At 38.7% G+C, this 16,132-nt stretch overlaps 1 protein-coding gene across 1 annotated transcript; it reads left to right on the top strand.

Annotated features, from left to right (window-relative positions):
- The first annotated feature begins 253 nt into the window (after positions 1–253).
- Positions 254–9,204, top strand: LOC130461512 (uncharacterized). The gene is made up of 5 exons (XM_056829642.1): positions 254–1,324; positions 7,768–8,042; positions 8,152–8,451; positions 8,530–8,626; positions 8,707–9,204. Exons 1-5 carry the CDS (start codon positions 254–256, stop codon positions 9,202–9,204), a joined length of 2,241 nt encoding a protein of 746 aa, XP_056685620.1.
- Positions 9,205–16,132: the final 6,928 nt, after the last annotated feature.

Here is a 16,132-nt window from a genome sequence, read left to right as displayed (position 1 = left end):
TAGACGCATTTCCTAATATTAAAGAGTTTCCGTCGTCGTATTATGAGGCATGAAGATAATGAAGGATTTGGGTTTGGGTTACGAGAAAATCCATGCATGTCCAAATGATTGCATGTTATATTGGGGCGACTTTGCCTAAAAAAGTGAGTGTCACATCTATCACACATCAAGGTGGAAAAATGTGAAAGAAAGTGAGGGCGATATAAGTGAGAATGTTAAAGAAAAACGTAAGAAGGGCGTTCCAGCTAAAGTAATGCGGTATTTTCCTCTCATCCCTAGACTAAAGAGGCTTTACATGTCTTCTAAAACAATAGAGGACATGAGATGGAACTTTGACCGCAAGGATGAAAAGATCATTAGTCACCCGGCAGATGGTGAAGCTTGGAAAAAATTTGATCAAAGATATGAGGAATTCGCCAAAGACCCTCGTAGTGTTAGATTGGGTCTAGCAAGTGATGGTTTTAATCCATATCGTCTGATGAATACTAGTTACAGTACATGGCCAGTGATCCTGATTCCTTATAATTTTCCACCATGGCTTTGTATGAAGTCAACGTCATTCATTTTGTCTTTGATCATTCCTGGTAAGTTTGTTCCCGCTATGGATATTGATGTGTATTTGCAACCACTAATCCATGAGTTAAAATTATTGTGGGAAGGTGTAGATGCCTTTGATGCTCATAGTGGAAAACGTTTAAAAATGCGAGCAGCCTTACACTCCACTATAAATGACTTTCCAGTATATGCTATGTTGTCGGGTTGGAGTACGAGAGGTTATAAAGCTTGCCCTACTTGTGCTAATTCTGGTTGTGCGTATAATTTTGGTGGTAAAATTGTCTATCATGGAGCTCGAAAATGGTTACCAATTGATCATCCTTATCGTTCTCAAGCAAGCTTATTTGATGGGGAAGAGGAATATGGTCTTGCTCCGATTCCCGTAAGCGGGACAGAAGTTTTGAAGCAACAAGAAAAAGTTAAGTATGTTTATGGAAAGTCAAAAAGTGTTCCTAAAAAAAGAGGGAGACAAGAAGATGATGAAATTGATGACGATAATGATGATGATCAGGATGATGTCGTGCTGTGGAAAAAGAAAAGTAAACTTTTCGAATTAGAATATTGGGAACATAATCCTCTTAGACATAATTTAGATGTTATGCACATTGAGAAGAATGTGTGTGATAATTTCTTAGGAACTCTTTCAGGTATGGAGAAGAGTAGAGATGATAAGAATGCTAGATTGGCCCTTAAAGCACGGAACATAAAATCTCATCTTTGGCCTGAATCTCATCCAAATCGTGTTAAGGACTATTTGCCTCCGGCTGCTGTGAGGGGGTCGAAAAAGCACGAGGCTAATGCGTGACCTCGTCCCTCGTGGGTGTGACGATTCTTTTTATTCAATCAAGTGTAATTGGATTTCCTGTGAGTTTACACCCAATTGACTAGTAATATAGGAGTCGCCATTCAGTTTTTAACGACAATGAGAAAAACTGACAAAACCCGGTTATCGTGATATAAAGGGAGTGCAATTATGTTTGACCACGACGGCCGTGGGTTCCCTTGTGATCCCTGGTGTGGGGATCTCTCAACATACACCCGCAAGGTAGAGATTGAGGGTTCGGGGGACTGTAACTACCGAGAGGAGTACTTCGCTCGTCGATAACTCCAGAGGCAGGATATCCTTACTAGCTCAGCATAAATAATTGAAGGGACATGCGTTAACTATTAAACTAATCTGAATTGTTTTTAGCAATATGCAACATATAATACTAATTCGATCGTGATTATCTGATTTAAATAGCATTAAGGGACCTAGCATGATAATCTGATTTCCCAAAAATATTATATTTGTTAGGCGTGATAGAACAATCAGATTAGGTTAGTTTAACAGTTCATAAAAAGGGCGAGGAAAGCAGTTAAATCATCGAAAAGGGACACATTACGACGCACCCTTGAGAGGTGAGTCACGGTTCTCAGAAAACTAACCACTTTGACTTTGCTATTTCTCCTTTTTATTTAACGAATCTCAATTATGGGACAGGATACGTTCTGTTCGATTTATGGATCGATTGCGACAGAACGCGTGAACAATTTCGCAGCGTGAGGCTTAGGCTAAGGGTTGGAGTCAATACTCAGAATATAATTGTGTTGTGTTGTGTCAAGGTATAACTATGCTTTTAGATTTCGATTTTAGATGCCCGTGTCATATGTCTGAGTAGGGTGATCCTTGGTTAAGTGCCAAGTCCTATTGACAATGTCTGTTTTGTTTTTCAAAGGGGATTCGCAAGCATTCGAATTACCATGAACGGGTGCCCTGAGTTCGAATGAACGATGGGGCGATGCCGTAGAACAATCTCTTTATTGCAAGCTTACTGCCTTTACTACTTGTTGGCGATCATGACTGTGTCTAGTGGTGAAAGAAAGTCTTTAAGTGAGTTAGTTCGCTCTAGGGAGGGTCAAGTCGAGTACTTTAGAGGTCATGGACGCTTGCGCTAGCCCCCATTCAATTGAGGCAAAGCGATCTTTTTGAGTCTTGGCTAAGTGTGAGTGCTCCTTCTGGCAAGGGTACGTGCCCTTATTATTTTTCGATGTGTGCTCATTTTGGCATCTTGATGACTTGGATTTTTCTTCGTGCTTTCAATTTTTCTTTCGACTTGGATTGCAAGTAATTAAATTTCAATAAGGGACTCTATTTCTTATTCTTGTTATTCTATAGGCTTTAATATTTTTGCAAATTGGTTGGACCGAATCATGGATTGCCTACGTATCCGCCTTAAATAGATTTAATTTGGAATCAGGTCTTGCGTAGTTCTTAGCCTAGAAAATGGTTTCTTAGAATGCCGATTCTAAACAAGTACGTTCTGAGGTGGAAACATATTATTTGAAACGGTAGAATAACTGAAGTTTATTTTTATTTTAATCTGCTGCTTTGCTGTAAGCCAAAAATTTGTTTTATATATATATATTTTTTTTTGAGTACATTTTTCGGTGGTACGTATATCTGAATACGTGCTGTACCCCTCCAAGTGTTCGTTATTTTTCCGTGCATGTGCGGATAAAATGACGAGCACTTCTGGACAAAATTTGGCGAGCATAGAGAATCAGCGCCCAGGCTGGGGCGTTAAAGATTTCGGCGCCCAGCTGTGGGCGCTGAAAATGATCCTTTTTCTTTTTAGACTAACTTTAGAGGCGCTTTGCAAAGTTCTTTTTTATTATTTATTACTTTTTCGTACTTTTTGTTTGTCTTCTTTTTTTTTACTCGTGACTCAAGACGGTTTGAAAGACGGGTCGAATGAGATAGGATGATTTGTATAGGTATTGGTCAAGCATGAGGATCACATCTATTAGGACTTGCAATTTGCAGCCCCAAGCTAGTGTCACGAGTTTACATCAACCAAGGCCAATGAGTAGCATGGGGACGGCTCAAGGGTATATCAACAGGATGTATCCACACAAGTTATATGGTCATTATGCTAATGGTGGTGTAAGAACAGGTTTGGAAATAATGGGTATGACACACGTGTCAATGGTCGTGCGTGGTTTGCAGTTGACAACAAGTTCAAGAACAAGAGTCGAGGTAGTGGTTTCTTGGGTTATGGCAATGAGAGCATGTATGGGTTAAATGAGCTGAACAGGGACCCCAGAGCGAAGGCGTCTAAGATCATAAGGATTGGAAAGGGTAGACATAGTAGAATTTTATGATTGGATTGGTTGACTCAATTCTTTTCCTTCGTGTACTTGGGTAAATGTTGCACTTTGGGAGGTATGGGCTAAGAATTTCATGGCTCGTTCTTTTCGCTCTCCCTTTTCTCTTTCTATTTAAGTATTTCTTTTGCTTGGGATTTCTCCCCAACATAAATCCTTAAAATTTTTTATTTGGGCTAAAAGGTAGATGGTTGTGGTCTTTGAGTCACGAGGCGAGACTGAGTAAGCCTCGTTTGGTTGGCCTATAGTGGACTTTTAACTTTAGTAGGCCTAGGGTGGACCTTTAGCTTTAATAGGCCTAGGGTGGACCTTTTAATTGTCTTACTTTGCAAGCGTATTTAGTCGTTTCTTAAAATGTGCAAATAACGTAGATTCAAAATGTTATTTTTACCTTATTGAAATTTAACGAAAGAATTACATCGAAGATAATTTTTTGCTTCTTTTCAGATTCCGGTTTCCGGGATTTAACAAGAAGTTGTGATTTAGACTCAAACTTTCATTAATCTTTCTGATTATAACCCGTGTATGAATACAAGGAGGTGTCCTAGACTCAAAATAATGACATGGCGTAAGCCTATAATACTTGACCAAGCGACTCTCAGACTTAGGCTAATTGGACCATAACTTTCGTTGGTTGACACTTTAGATTTTAACCCTTGGGTGTTCAATTGTCATGCGCCATTTTGCTTAATGTTGGCAAGGTAGTTAATTGGGGAGATCGAATTTTTATTTTTGCAAGGCTAGAATCATTAGTGCGGCTTCTCTATTAGTGTGTATTGCTTTACCCCAATGGTGGCCTTATGGTATGCCGATTTGGGTATTTTCATGGTTGGTCATGTTGCATTCATGGAAAATCTTTTAGTCCGTACTTAGGAGTATTTAAAGGAGCGAGTGGCTCGAGAGGACTATGATAGTCGTGACCCAATGTGATCATAAGCCTTGAGGCCATTAATTTTATGTTTTGCCAGTGGTATTGACGCCTTAGGTTCACTTTGGGGGTTGTGCGACTATGGAGGAATGATTTTCAGAATGTGACCGTTTCCATTTTGCAAATACTTGAATTAAATAATATGTTCTTTTTATTGGTGAGAGAGAGTATTGAGGCCGTGGATTCTTAGCAAGGGATGACAATTACATATGGGTGCTCATTGATTTAAATGTTAGGAAGGGAGACTCAATATGGTTTAACCTTTTAACTTGCAGAACGACACCAAGCATTAGGACCGATTCTATGGATAAGACAACTAAGACTTAGGATTTGGATTGTATTTTGGCATAGCCTAGTTTAGACTCGGATTTATTTGAACATTTATTATTTTTTTTCTTGAAGACTTTATTCGAACATCATTTTTTGAATATTTTGCCCATGTGACATTCAAGGTCGTTTAATTAGCATGCTCGGTTTTGGTGCCGAGCATTGTCGTCATAGGAGGCCTAACAACGACACAAAGAGTTATTTATTTTTTTATTTTTTAATCGCTTTTAGAGTCGAGTGCCTTTTCATACGCCCCTGCAGCAATTTTTACGAAAAGTTTTTTTTTGCTACGTATATTTTTTTATGCGCGGGCACCGAGGCTGCTATGCCTGACCAAAAGGCCAGGCAGCAACTTCAGCGCCCAGCAGTGGGCGTGAGAAATTTCGGCGCCCAGCCAGGGGCGCTGAAAATGCGTCCCTGGCTGGTTCTCGTTTTCAGTTTTCGTCTACTTTTGTTTTTGCGACTTTAAATTTGCGTGCTTGCCCTATAACGTCCTTTACGCGTTGTGCAGCGTTTGTGGGATTCGTTACGGCCATCCCGAGCGTCACTTATTTTTGTGGCGATCGTTCGGGCTTGCGGAACACGTATTTTGGTATAACTCTTTGGCCAATTGGTTCATGAACTTTTGGGCAATTTTTTTTAAGGTCGCTGGTTTTCTAGCATTATTTGTCTAGCATTATTCGTACGCACAATCATAACATAGTCACATATGTCACGTAGTTTATGATAGGCTTCTATGGGTAGTATTTGCGCCTGGCTTGGTACCGCTTCTATCGTAGATCCAACACATGCCCCGGTCGAGGTAGTGTCTTCAACAGACGAATTTCGCTCAAGAGGCCAACCCGCAAGTGCAAGCCAAGGGGGAATGCAGGCGAGAGGGACCTAATGAGCGAGCAATTGGGTTCGGGATAGGTTTACTATCTGCACAAGTACCGAGTGGGCAACATGCGCGGCGTATGCACCCCCCTATTGGCGAAAAAAGGTATCCTTAGTCCCAACTCCCGAGGGAGCCGAGATTCGTTATGCGGTTCTGCCCGTTCACATTAATATGCTGATTTTCAGGTCGTCCCAACTTGATGGGGAAATAAACGCGGGGTAGGATCGTTTCACCCTTCGGCTATTTTGATTACCTACAAGCACGAGTATTTCCTTCACTATCCCCAGCGGAGTCGCCACTGTGAGGGGGTCGAAAAAGCACGAGGCTAATGCGTGACCTCGTCCCTCGTGGGTGTGACGATTCTTTTTATTCAATCAAGTGTAATTGGATTTCCTGTGAGTTTACACCCAATTGACTAGTAATATAGGAGTCGCCATTCAGTTTTTAACGACAATGAGAAAAACTGACAAAACCCGGTTATCGTGACATAAAGGGAGTGCAATTATGTTTGACCACGACGGCCGTAGGTTCCCTTGTGATCCCTGGTGTGGGGATTTCTCAACATACACCCGCAAGGTAGAGATTGAGGGTTCGGGGGACTGTAACTACCGAGAGGAGTACTTCGCTCGTCGATAACTCCAGAGGCAGGATATCCTTACTAGCTCAGCATAAATAATTGAAGGGACATGCGTTAACTATTAAACTAATCTGAATTGTTTTTAGCAATATGCAACATATAATACTAATTCGATCGTGATTATCTGATTTAAATAGCATTAAGGGACCTAGCATGATAATCCGATTTCCCAAAAATATTATATTTGTTAGGCGTGATAGAACAATCAGATTAGGTTAGTTTAACAGTTCATAAAAAGGGCGAGGAAAGCAGTTAAATCATCGAAAAGGGACACATTACGACGCACCCTTGAGAGGTGAGTCACGGTTCTCAGAAAACTAACCACTTTGACTTTGCTATTTCTCCTTTTTATTTAACGAATCTCAATTATGGGACAGGATACGTTCTGTTCGATTTATGGATCGATTGCGACAGAACGCGTGAACAATTTCGCAGCGTGAGGCTTAGGCTAAGGGTTGGAGTCAATACTCAGAATATAATTGTGTTGTGTTGTGTTGTGTTGTGTTGTGTGTCCTTTTCACGTCGAATTTAGGGGTCTATTTATAGGGAAGAGTTCGTGAAAATATAGAATTGCGGAGTTCTAATCCACAAAGAATTAGGAAAAAACACGTACCCAGGTATTTTCAGCGCCCAGGGCGCCGAAGATTTCGGCGCCCAGAGCCAGGCGTTGAAAATAGGGTCTGGGCTGTTTTCTTTAGTCAGATTCGGATTCCTGAAATCCGTAGAGTTTGAGATTTAATCGAGTCTTTTAGCGCGTATCAATTTATGACGGAATGCGTCTGGGCCCGTTACGAACTCTAGGCTCGTTAGGATTTTAATTAATACGTAACTCTTATTTCCGAATCATATTAGGAATAGGATTCTCGCAGTTTTCTATCTCATTTAGGGTTTATGTTGGAGTGCAACACCTAATTCTGACAGGTTTCTATCTTTTATGACTTGCCACTTTTAGAAGCTACCCTTTACGGCAGTTACTATTTTTAGCAGGTTTCCATAAATAGCAGGCTTCGGGTGAAATGAAAAGGGGAATTGAGATTCGTTTATTTTATAGGAGACGCGTTGTCAAGTGGAGATTTATGCTTTCATCATCGAACCTTTCCCTTTCAGGAATGGGGACAAAAGTAGGTGTCTACAGCTGCATACACCATGTCTAAAGAAGAGAAAGAACGATTTTTGAATGTCCTACAAAATCTAAAGGTTCCTGGTGGATATGAATCTAATTTGCAAAGGTGTGTCAATTTGAAGCAGCGTAAACTTATTAATTTGAAAAGCCATGACAATCATGTCCTTTTGCAGGATATCCTTCATGTCGCTTTAAGAGCATCGAATGCCACAAAAGTAATTGATTTGCTTGATGAATTGTCGGACTTTTTCAAGAAGATATGTTCAACTGCTATTGAAAGAAGTGAATTAGATTCCATTCAGTCGAGGCTTGTGTTGACTCTTTGTAAGATGGAGAAAGAGTTTCTGCCAACATTTTTCACAATCATGGTGCATCTACTAATTCATTTAGTAGATGAGGTCAAACTCGGTGGACCTGTTCATTATAGGTGGATGTATCCCATTGAGAGGTCAATATCTTAAACTTCTATATTTTTTTAATAATTTTTAAATAAGAATACATCAAAAAATACTTGTTTTATTCTTTCACGTTCACAATCTTTTCCATTATATTTTAAGGTACTTGGCCTTTTTGAAATCTCATGTAAGTAATAAAGCGCAACCAAAAGGATCCATAGCAGAAGGGTACCTTTTATGGGAGACAATTGCATTTTGTTCGAGATATCTAGAAAGTGTTGAGACCATATTCAACAGACCGAAGAGGAACGAAGATGGTGTTCCAGACATCAATAACTATTTATACTACTCAGGTGGTCGTGTAGTTGGGATGAAAGAAAATGTTCGTCTTGATGACGAAAGTGTAAAGCAAGCACATTGCTATGTTTTGCTTCATTCAGATGAGATGAAACCGGTTCTTGAGTAAGTACCTTTATGGATGATTTTCTTGAGCGTATTAATACTTACAATGTTAATAACTCAATTTCTCAATGTCTAAAGTGCCTTCATACAACAAAAACGACAAGAGAATCAAGTCGGAGGAGGTCAAGAAAATCAGTTGATAGTCGATGAATTTCCCGATTGGTTGCATAACCAGGTTATATGCTTCAAAATCTGGAGTTTCCTTCTTTTTGTTATGTATCAATCTGAGTTTAACTTAATTTTTTGGAATTATAGGCCAATAACCTAGATGATAGCACGAAAGAAGGAAAATTGAGAAAATCCTTAGCAGGTGGTTTAAGCAATCGCGGGAAAAGGATGAAAAGCGTTATTATCAATGGCTATAAATTTGACAACGTGGATCGTGAGCGATCTCGAAAGACTCAAAATTCTGGAATTATGGTAGAAGTTGACGGCCAAGAGTATTATGGAAAACTAAAAGAAATATTAGAACTTGATTATTATGGTTCTTTCAAGGTTCTAATGTTCCGATGTGATTGGGTTGATATACGAAGGGGTTTCAAAACATACCCGAGTGGCAGAGTTCGTGTTAATTTCTCGAAGTTGATGCACACTGGTCAAAATTTGAAAGATGATCCGTTTATTTTCTCTTCTCAAGCGAAACAAGTTTTTTACATCGAGGATGAGATACCAAAAGGATGGTTTCATGTTATTAAGACTAAGCCTAGGGACTTGTTTGATATACCCGACGATGATGATGATGATGATGAGTAGCTTCTAGGATAATATTGTTTTGGGTTTATGGAGTTCTTTATCATAGTTTATGCGTATTATTTTCTTTGGGATTCGAGTTAAAAACTTCTATTCACGTGTTATATGAGATTTCATTTATTTATACTCATTTCGGTTATTCGTATTCAAATTCATGTTGTATATGGTGTTTTCATATTGTATATTATTTTTATTTCATAGAAATTCTACTGAATCTGTCAAATAAATGAACATGTTTGTATTATATTATTTTAGAAGTGATTGCTATTAACTATAATCATCTTTCTTTCTCAAGAAATTGAGGTTGTTACCCCTAGTGACCTACTAACCGAGTGCAGTTGCTACTGAAGCTGAAGTGAAAACTAGACTTTGGTAATGAATCTGAACATCACCTCTAAATACCATATCATACTTGGTTATATGTTGTTTATGTGCTAAGTTTGACTATTCCTTCTCCCTGCATTCACCTCATGCTGAACATGGTCTTTAGAGCTCGCTCGACTTCTGGTTTGTGTCAGGTAGACACTAATTATAAATAAGTGAAAGTAGCTTGAGCAATATCTGAATGCTACTGTAATGTTAGGCTCGTTTTTTGTGAATTGTGAGTTTTTGCTGCAAATTTAGGCTCGTTTTTGTATTCAGCAGCAACATTCTAGTATTCTTGTTAGGCTCGTTTTTGTTAGGCTCATTCTTGTGAATTGTGAATGTTACATTCTGTATTTCACTATGTCTACTTGAAACGAGAAGCCAATTAACAGATTGTGTGCTTCTTATGTCTTATAGATTGCTAAAATGAAACAGAACTGAATTGAACTTTACGACTAATTAGTGACTTGCTGTATCTGATGCATGGCTTGCTGACTTGTCAATCCTAATCTGATGCATGGCTTGCTGACTTGCCAATCCTAATCTGTGAATGTTACATTCTGTATTAGCCAATCCTAATCTGATGCATGACTTGCTGACTTAATGTATTGATGCAAAATTATAATCTGTAAATGAAAAGAGCAATCAGTAGCAATCTGTTCAAATGATGAGCCATCCGAATGATTCAGTTTTAGGTCCGTGTTTGGGTCATGTTCAAATCTATAACACGGAGTAATTGAGAAGGAATCAATAGCAATCAGTAGAAAAGAGCAATCAGTAGCAATCAGTAAATCCTAATGAGAAGGAAACATAACTTTCAACTTATTAATCCATGCAATCAGTAGCTTTATTTTAATGCCCTCAACTACTGCCAAGTTATTTACATTAGCTAGGATGATAAAATGAAACAAAAATAAACTGAACTTTACGACTAATGAGTATGCCTGTTTTTTTTTCATTTGACTTGTTTTGCAGTGCTACATAGCAAGAGATGACATATCGCAGAAGGGTTAGACATGCTGAAACAGATGGTATAGATGGTCCAGCTGCCACACATACCTCATCTTTGAGTGAAGAAGCATCACTACCGACCAAAAAGCTTGCTACTCAACCACAATCATCTCAGGTTCCTACTAATGTTGTCAAATTTGGACCGTTCTCTCCACAAGGTACCATTAGATCAGTGGCTGCACTTCCATGTTCAAGTACCTCAAAAGGTGCACAGCAAACTGATAACATATTTGGAACTATATGGAAAAATCCCCCTACTGGATCAACGTCAAGTTCCCCTATGGAAGAAACTAGAGATGTAGTCCAACCTAAGCTTTCATCCACGATCTCACCAAAAGTTCCAACTAGTATCCCACCTTCTAACACAACCAAATCACAAAAATACACTACATCAAAATCACAAAATCCTGCTACTTCCTCTGGTCATGTCCCACCTCGTATCTCGCCTGGTAGTCATATCTCACCTAATATGCCACCCGATATGACACCTATTATCCCACCTTCTAGTCATATTAAAACATCCTCAAGAGCTTCTCAGAACAATCAACAAAAAAACAATAGTGAAGAACCAAAAGAGAACTCAACAAAATCGAAGTCCCTAAGGGTGAAGTCATATCCGGATTGGCCTGTAACTATAGATTTTGATGACAAGGAGGATTTTTTTGTTAGGTTATGATACATATGACAAAACATAAATCATGCGGAAAACCTTAATACCGGGAAACATATTATTTACACATAATCATTTAGCATAATTTAGGTGCATACACTTTGTAGCGTGCCTTCCCTAGCTGCGCCCGAACCGAACAAGAACAAGTCTTTAGGACTCCAAGTGTCGTCCCTCCGTAGATAGTCCACAGCACGTCCGGATCCGCCTTAAGATTGACCAACTAGAATCGCCCTTAAGGTACTATAATTTTTGGCTAATTATGGGCAAGAATGTGACTGATTTTTCTGCTCAAAAATCACTGTTTTATTGTATGAATACTTGTTGAAAAACTCGTATATAAATTATGACCCTAGGCATATATTTATAGAATTTTGGAAAGGATTTCGAATCCTGTTAGAATACTAATTAATTAATTTGAATCCTTTTAGAACTCTAAATAATTAATTTAATCTTTTAGGATTAGGATTTAATCTATGCACGAATTCCGATAGCTTTAGGATTCGTATAGCATACACACACGTAGCGCACGAGCACCGCACGCCCATGCGCAAGCCTCGCGGCCCACGCTGAGCGCACAGCGCTTAGGCCCACTGCTCGCAGCCCATCGCTGAGCGCGCGCGCCAAGCCTTGGCTGGGCCTGGCCTTGCGTTGGGCCTGGTCGAGCCCTTGGCGTGTTGTTGGATGCGTGTGGCTTGCTGGGCGACGGCCTAGCTTCGTGCTGGGCCTTCGTCTAGCAAGCCTCGTCCGATGCTAATTCGTACGATATGCTTTCCGATTAAATTCCCGATTCCGGAATTCATTTCCGACACGAACAATATTTAACATTTCCGATTCCGGAATTAATTTCGGTTTGAACAAATATTTAATATTTCCGTTTCCGGAGTTATTTTTCGATTCCGATAATATTTCCGATTCTGACAATATTTCCGTCTCCGGCAATATTTCCGATTCCGGTAATATTTCCATTTCCGATAATATTTTTCGATACGTACCATGTTTCCGTTTCCGGCAACATCTACGACTTGGATAATATTTATATTTCCGATACGATCCATATTTCCATTTCCAGCAATATCATCATTTCCGGAGTATTCATTTTTTGCCTTTGACGATCTCAGCTCCAACTGAAACCAAGATCCGTCGATTCCGAATATCCATAGATGGAGTATTTAATGCCATTAAATACTTGATCCGTTTACGTACTATTTGTGTGACCCTACGGGTTCAGTCAAGAGTAAGCTGTGGATTAATATCATTAATTCCACTTGAACTGAAGCGGCCTCTAGCTAGGCATTCAGCTCACTTGATCTCACTGAATTATTAACTTGTTAATTAATACTGAACCGCATTTATTAGACTTAACATTAAATGCATACTTGGACCAAGGGCATTATTTCCTTCAGTTTTGACCATTGGTAAGTTACTACATAGAGGATTATTCTGTCCAACTTGTACATATGCTGAATACACGTTTTCTTGTTCTTGTAATCTTCTGTGTATACACTTACAAAATATATATGTTCACTTATTCTTTTTTTATGCAGATGCTAAGGGTAATGTTAAGCTGGTGAGTGGTTCTATTCAAATAATCGACGTCTGGAGTAACAACGGTGTCAAATACTATGTTGAATTTAATGACCTTTACGACCTCTTAGGAAAGGTGGCCAAATGTTGGTCAGATTCATTGGTAGTATTGCAAAGGTAGAACAATACTGTCCACTTGGAGAAGGGGAGTGGCCTGATATCGATGGAGATTTAAAAGCTAAGCTGGTAAACCAGATAAGAGTAAGTTCAAGTCTTTATTCCCATTTCTAGAAGTTTATTTTATTTCGCTCACGAGTGCATAGTGCTAAGTATGTTCTATTCTTTTCGCTTCAGTCAGTTTTGCATGGTTCTCAAAATGTTCTATTCTTTGACCTGGAGTTAGTGTCACGACTGTTTAATTCCTCACGAAACTGTTACGTACGTCAAGATTACTCTGCCGGGCAATGTCATGCTTGCTGTCTAGGTTTCTTTATCAAAATATAATGTGTGCTACTGCTTGAGTGCTTGGTTGTTTCGTTCTGCTTGATTTTCTGTGAGTATAAGCTGCCAACGTATCCCAGGTTTGATTCTCTTCGGTTCTTTTCGTCCACTTTTCATCTTCATATTTGAACACCTCACTTAGCTTGTGAAAATATCAAAATGGCAAATTCGATCAAATTTAAAGATCCTAAGATTTGGACAGGATATGTTTCCTTTGAGGATGTGCTGTTATTTAATGTTGTTGAACATTTGATAGAGACCTAACTAGGCCTTGTAGACGATCTGTCTTCTTCTTTAAGGTTGTGTTGTCTTGCTCTTTGATTGTGGTTTGCTTGGTTTAATGTCCTAAATAATGGAGTTTCTTCTCTGACTCTTTGAGCTTAGTTTCTTGGTTATAGTAGTGGAAATTATGATCCTTTTATAGTTTTAGTTGTGCTCACTCGCGGTGTGTGGCTTAATGTGATTCATGATATTGCATTGGATGACTATTATAATAGCCCAAAATTTTTAAGCAGTTTTAATTAATTGTTAATTTTGTTTATTAGCTTAATTTATTTATCTTAAACTTGTATTTTTAAATGTTAGACAAAATTAAGTTTTGAGATAATGATTTCTTAGTAATATTAAAGGTAATTTGGTACATGTATTTACTAAATCTAATTTTAGCTTAAATTACTACTTTATCCTTGGAGATTAGTCAACATTTTTTTCTCTCTTGCATCCGTGTCAAGTGATGGAGCTTCCATCAAATTGATTGTTGTCAACTTGTCAACCTCTCAAACAATCAACCCCATCTTTGTGATTTTTGTGTCTAATTAGCTAATTCTTATGAAAGGATTAAAAGCTATCAAAGTATAATGCCTATGGTATTTTTTTCCCCCTCTTTAGTCTCTATATCAGCACTAGCTTCTGTTCGTGATATTTTGAAGACCTTGTGCTCATTTTTCTCTCCTAGTTTCTGAACAAAAGTTGTAGATCTCTTTGAGTAGATGAATTTAGGCGCAAAAATCACTCAGTTTGGAGCTGTATCCTAGGAGATACACCCTTCGCTTGTCGCTGCTGCTGCAGTTGTTTCTTTCAGCACCAGCCTCTGTTTCGTACATTTATCTTCATTATAAAGACATTTTTAGCCAATTATTTCTTCAGGAATTTTGTAGCTCTCTTTCATATATCCAATTTAGGCTCAAGCATCACTCAATTCGGAGTTGTGTGCAAGGAATTAGAACCCTGAGAGTTTCGCGGTACTGCCGCATCGTAGTTGTTGTTGTTGTTGCTGCGTGTTCTTTCTACTGCAGCAGATGAGGTTGTTTTTTTTGGTCTCTATTGTTCTTGAGTATATTTTAAAATTGTGGTAAAATTGTCGGCCATAAATGTTAAGTATAAACCCTAATTTGATTTTTCCCTAATTTAATGATTTTTAGATCGTAAATTGATTTTATTAATTATTTAGATCTGGAAATTTATTTAGTTGGAAAGGGTAATGTAATTTCATAGTTAAATGGAAGATTTAAAAAAATTTATGGATTAAAATTTAAATTAGATTCGTTAATTTTAATCGATCACCTAAACCTAATTTGATAAAAATCTGAAATTTAAATGTTTAGACGGATTTAAAGTTTTAGATTGGATTATCAAACTTATTCAAAATTTTGTTGATATTGATCGTTCGTTAAATTTGAATAATTTTTTTAGCCTAGATTTATTATATTTCATTAATTAGATTGTTTGAAATTTAATAAAATCGATCAAACGTCATCTTTCGTAATCAAAACGAATAATTTTGTTAAAATTATAGAAAATGATTTTTTGTGCAATGTCGTTTCGATTATTAAAAAGGTTGAATTTTTTTTAAATAAAATTCGGACAGCAAGCCGCTTGCACGTGGCAAGGGCTGATGCCCGTATGCGAGACGAAGGGGGTGCGCGCACACGAAGGCAGCAAGAGGCTGGCCTTGTGTGTGCTGCCTGCTACTCGACAAGCAGTAGGTGCGCGCAGAGCTCGGGCGAGGTCGCGGCACACACGCCAAGGCCAGCAGCGGCTGGGCCAAGGCAGCAAGCAGCGAGCAACGACGAAGGCAGCATGGTAGTGAGCACGGGCATTGCGCCTGTGTGCTGTTGCGGTGCTTGTGCCTGCGCGATGGGCTTGCGCCCTCGTGTTGGTGCGATGTTGGCACGCACTACGCGTCGTTGGGCTTAGCACTCTACTAGCCCACGATGCATCCAAATGTGCATGTTTGCTTCGTTTAATATCAAGGCCCAAGATTTGGGCTTTGGACTTAATTTTGCACGAAATGGGCTAATGGTGTGAAGGAAATAATGCCCTTGGTCCAAGTATGCATTCAATGCTAAGTCTAATAAATGCGGTTAAGTATTAATTATACAAGTTAATAATTCAGTGAGATCAAGTGAACTGTATGCCTAGCTAGAGGCCGCTTCAGTTCAAGTGGAATTAATAATATTAATCCACAGCTTACTCTTGACTGAACCCGTAGGGTCACACAAATAGTACGTGAACGGATCAAGTATTTAATGGAATTAAATACTCCATTTATGAATATTCGGAATCGACGGATCTCGGTTCCAGTGGGAGCTGAAATCGTCAAAAGGCAAATTATGGATACTCCGGAAACGATGATATTGCGAGAAACGGAAATATGGATCGTATTGGAAAAATAAATATTATCCAAGTCGTAGATGTTGCCGGAAACGGAAACATGGTACGTATCGGAAAATATTATCGGAAATAGAAATATTGCCGGAATCGGAAATATTGTCAGAATCTGAAATATTATCGGAATCGGAAAATAATTCCGTTATCGGAAATATTAAATATTTGTTCGAAACGGAAATTACTTCCGGA

Source organism: Spinacia oleracea, chromosome 5 (genome assembly GCF_020520425.1).
Source record: "Spinacia oleracea cultivar Varoflay chromosome 5, BTI_SOV_V1, whole genome shotgun sequence".
In the NCBI taxonomy this organism is placed as follows: Eukaryota; Viridiplantae; Streptophyta; class Magnoliopsida; order Caryophyllales; family Amaranthaceae; genus Spinacia; species Spinacia oleracea.
This window is presented reverse-complemented; position numbering and strand designations above follow the sequence as displayed.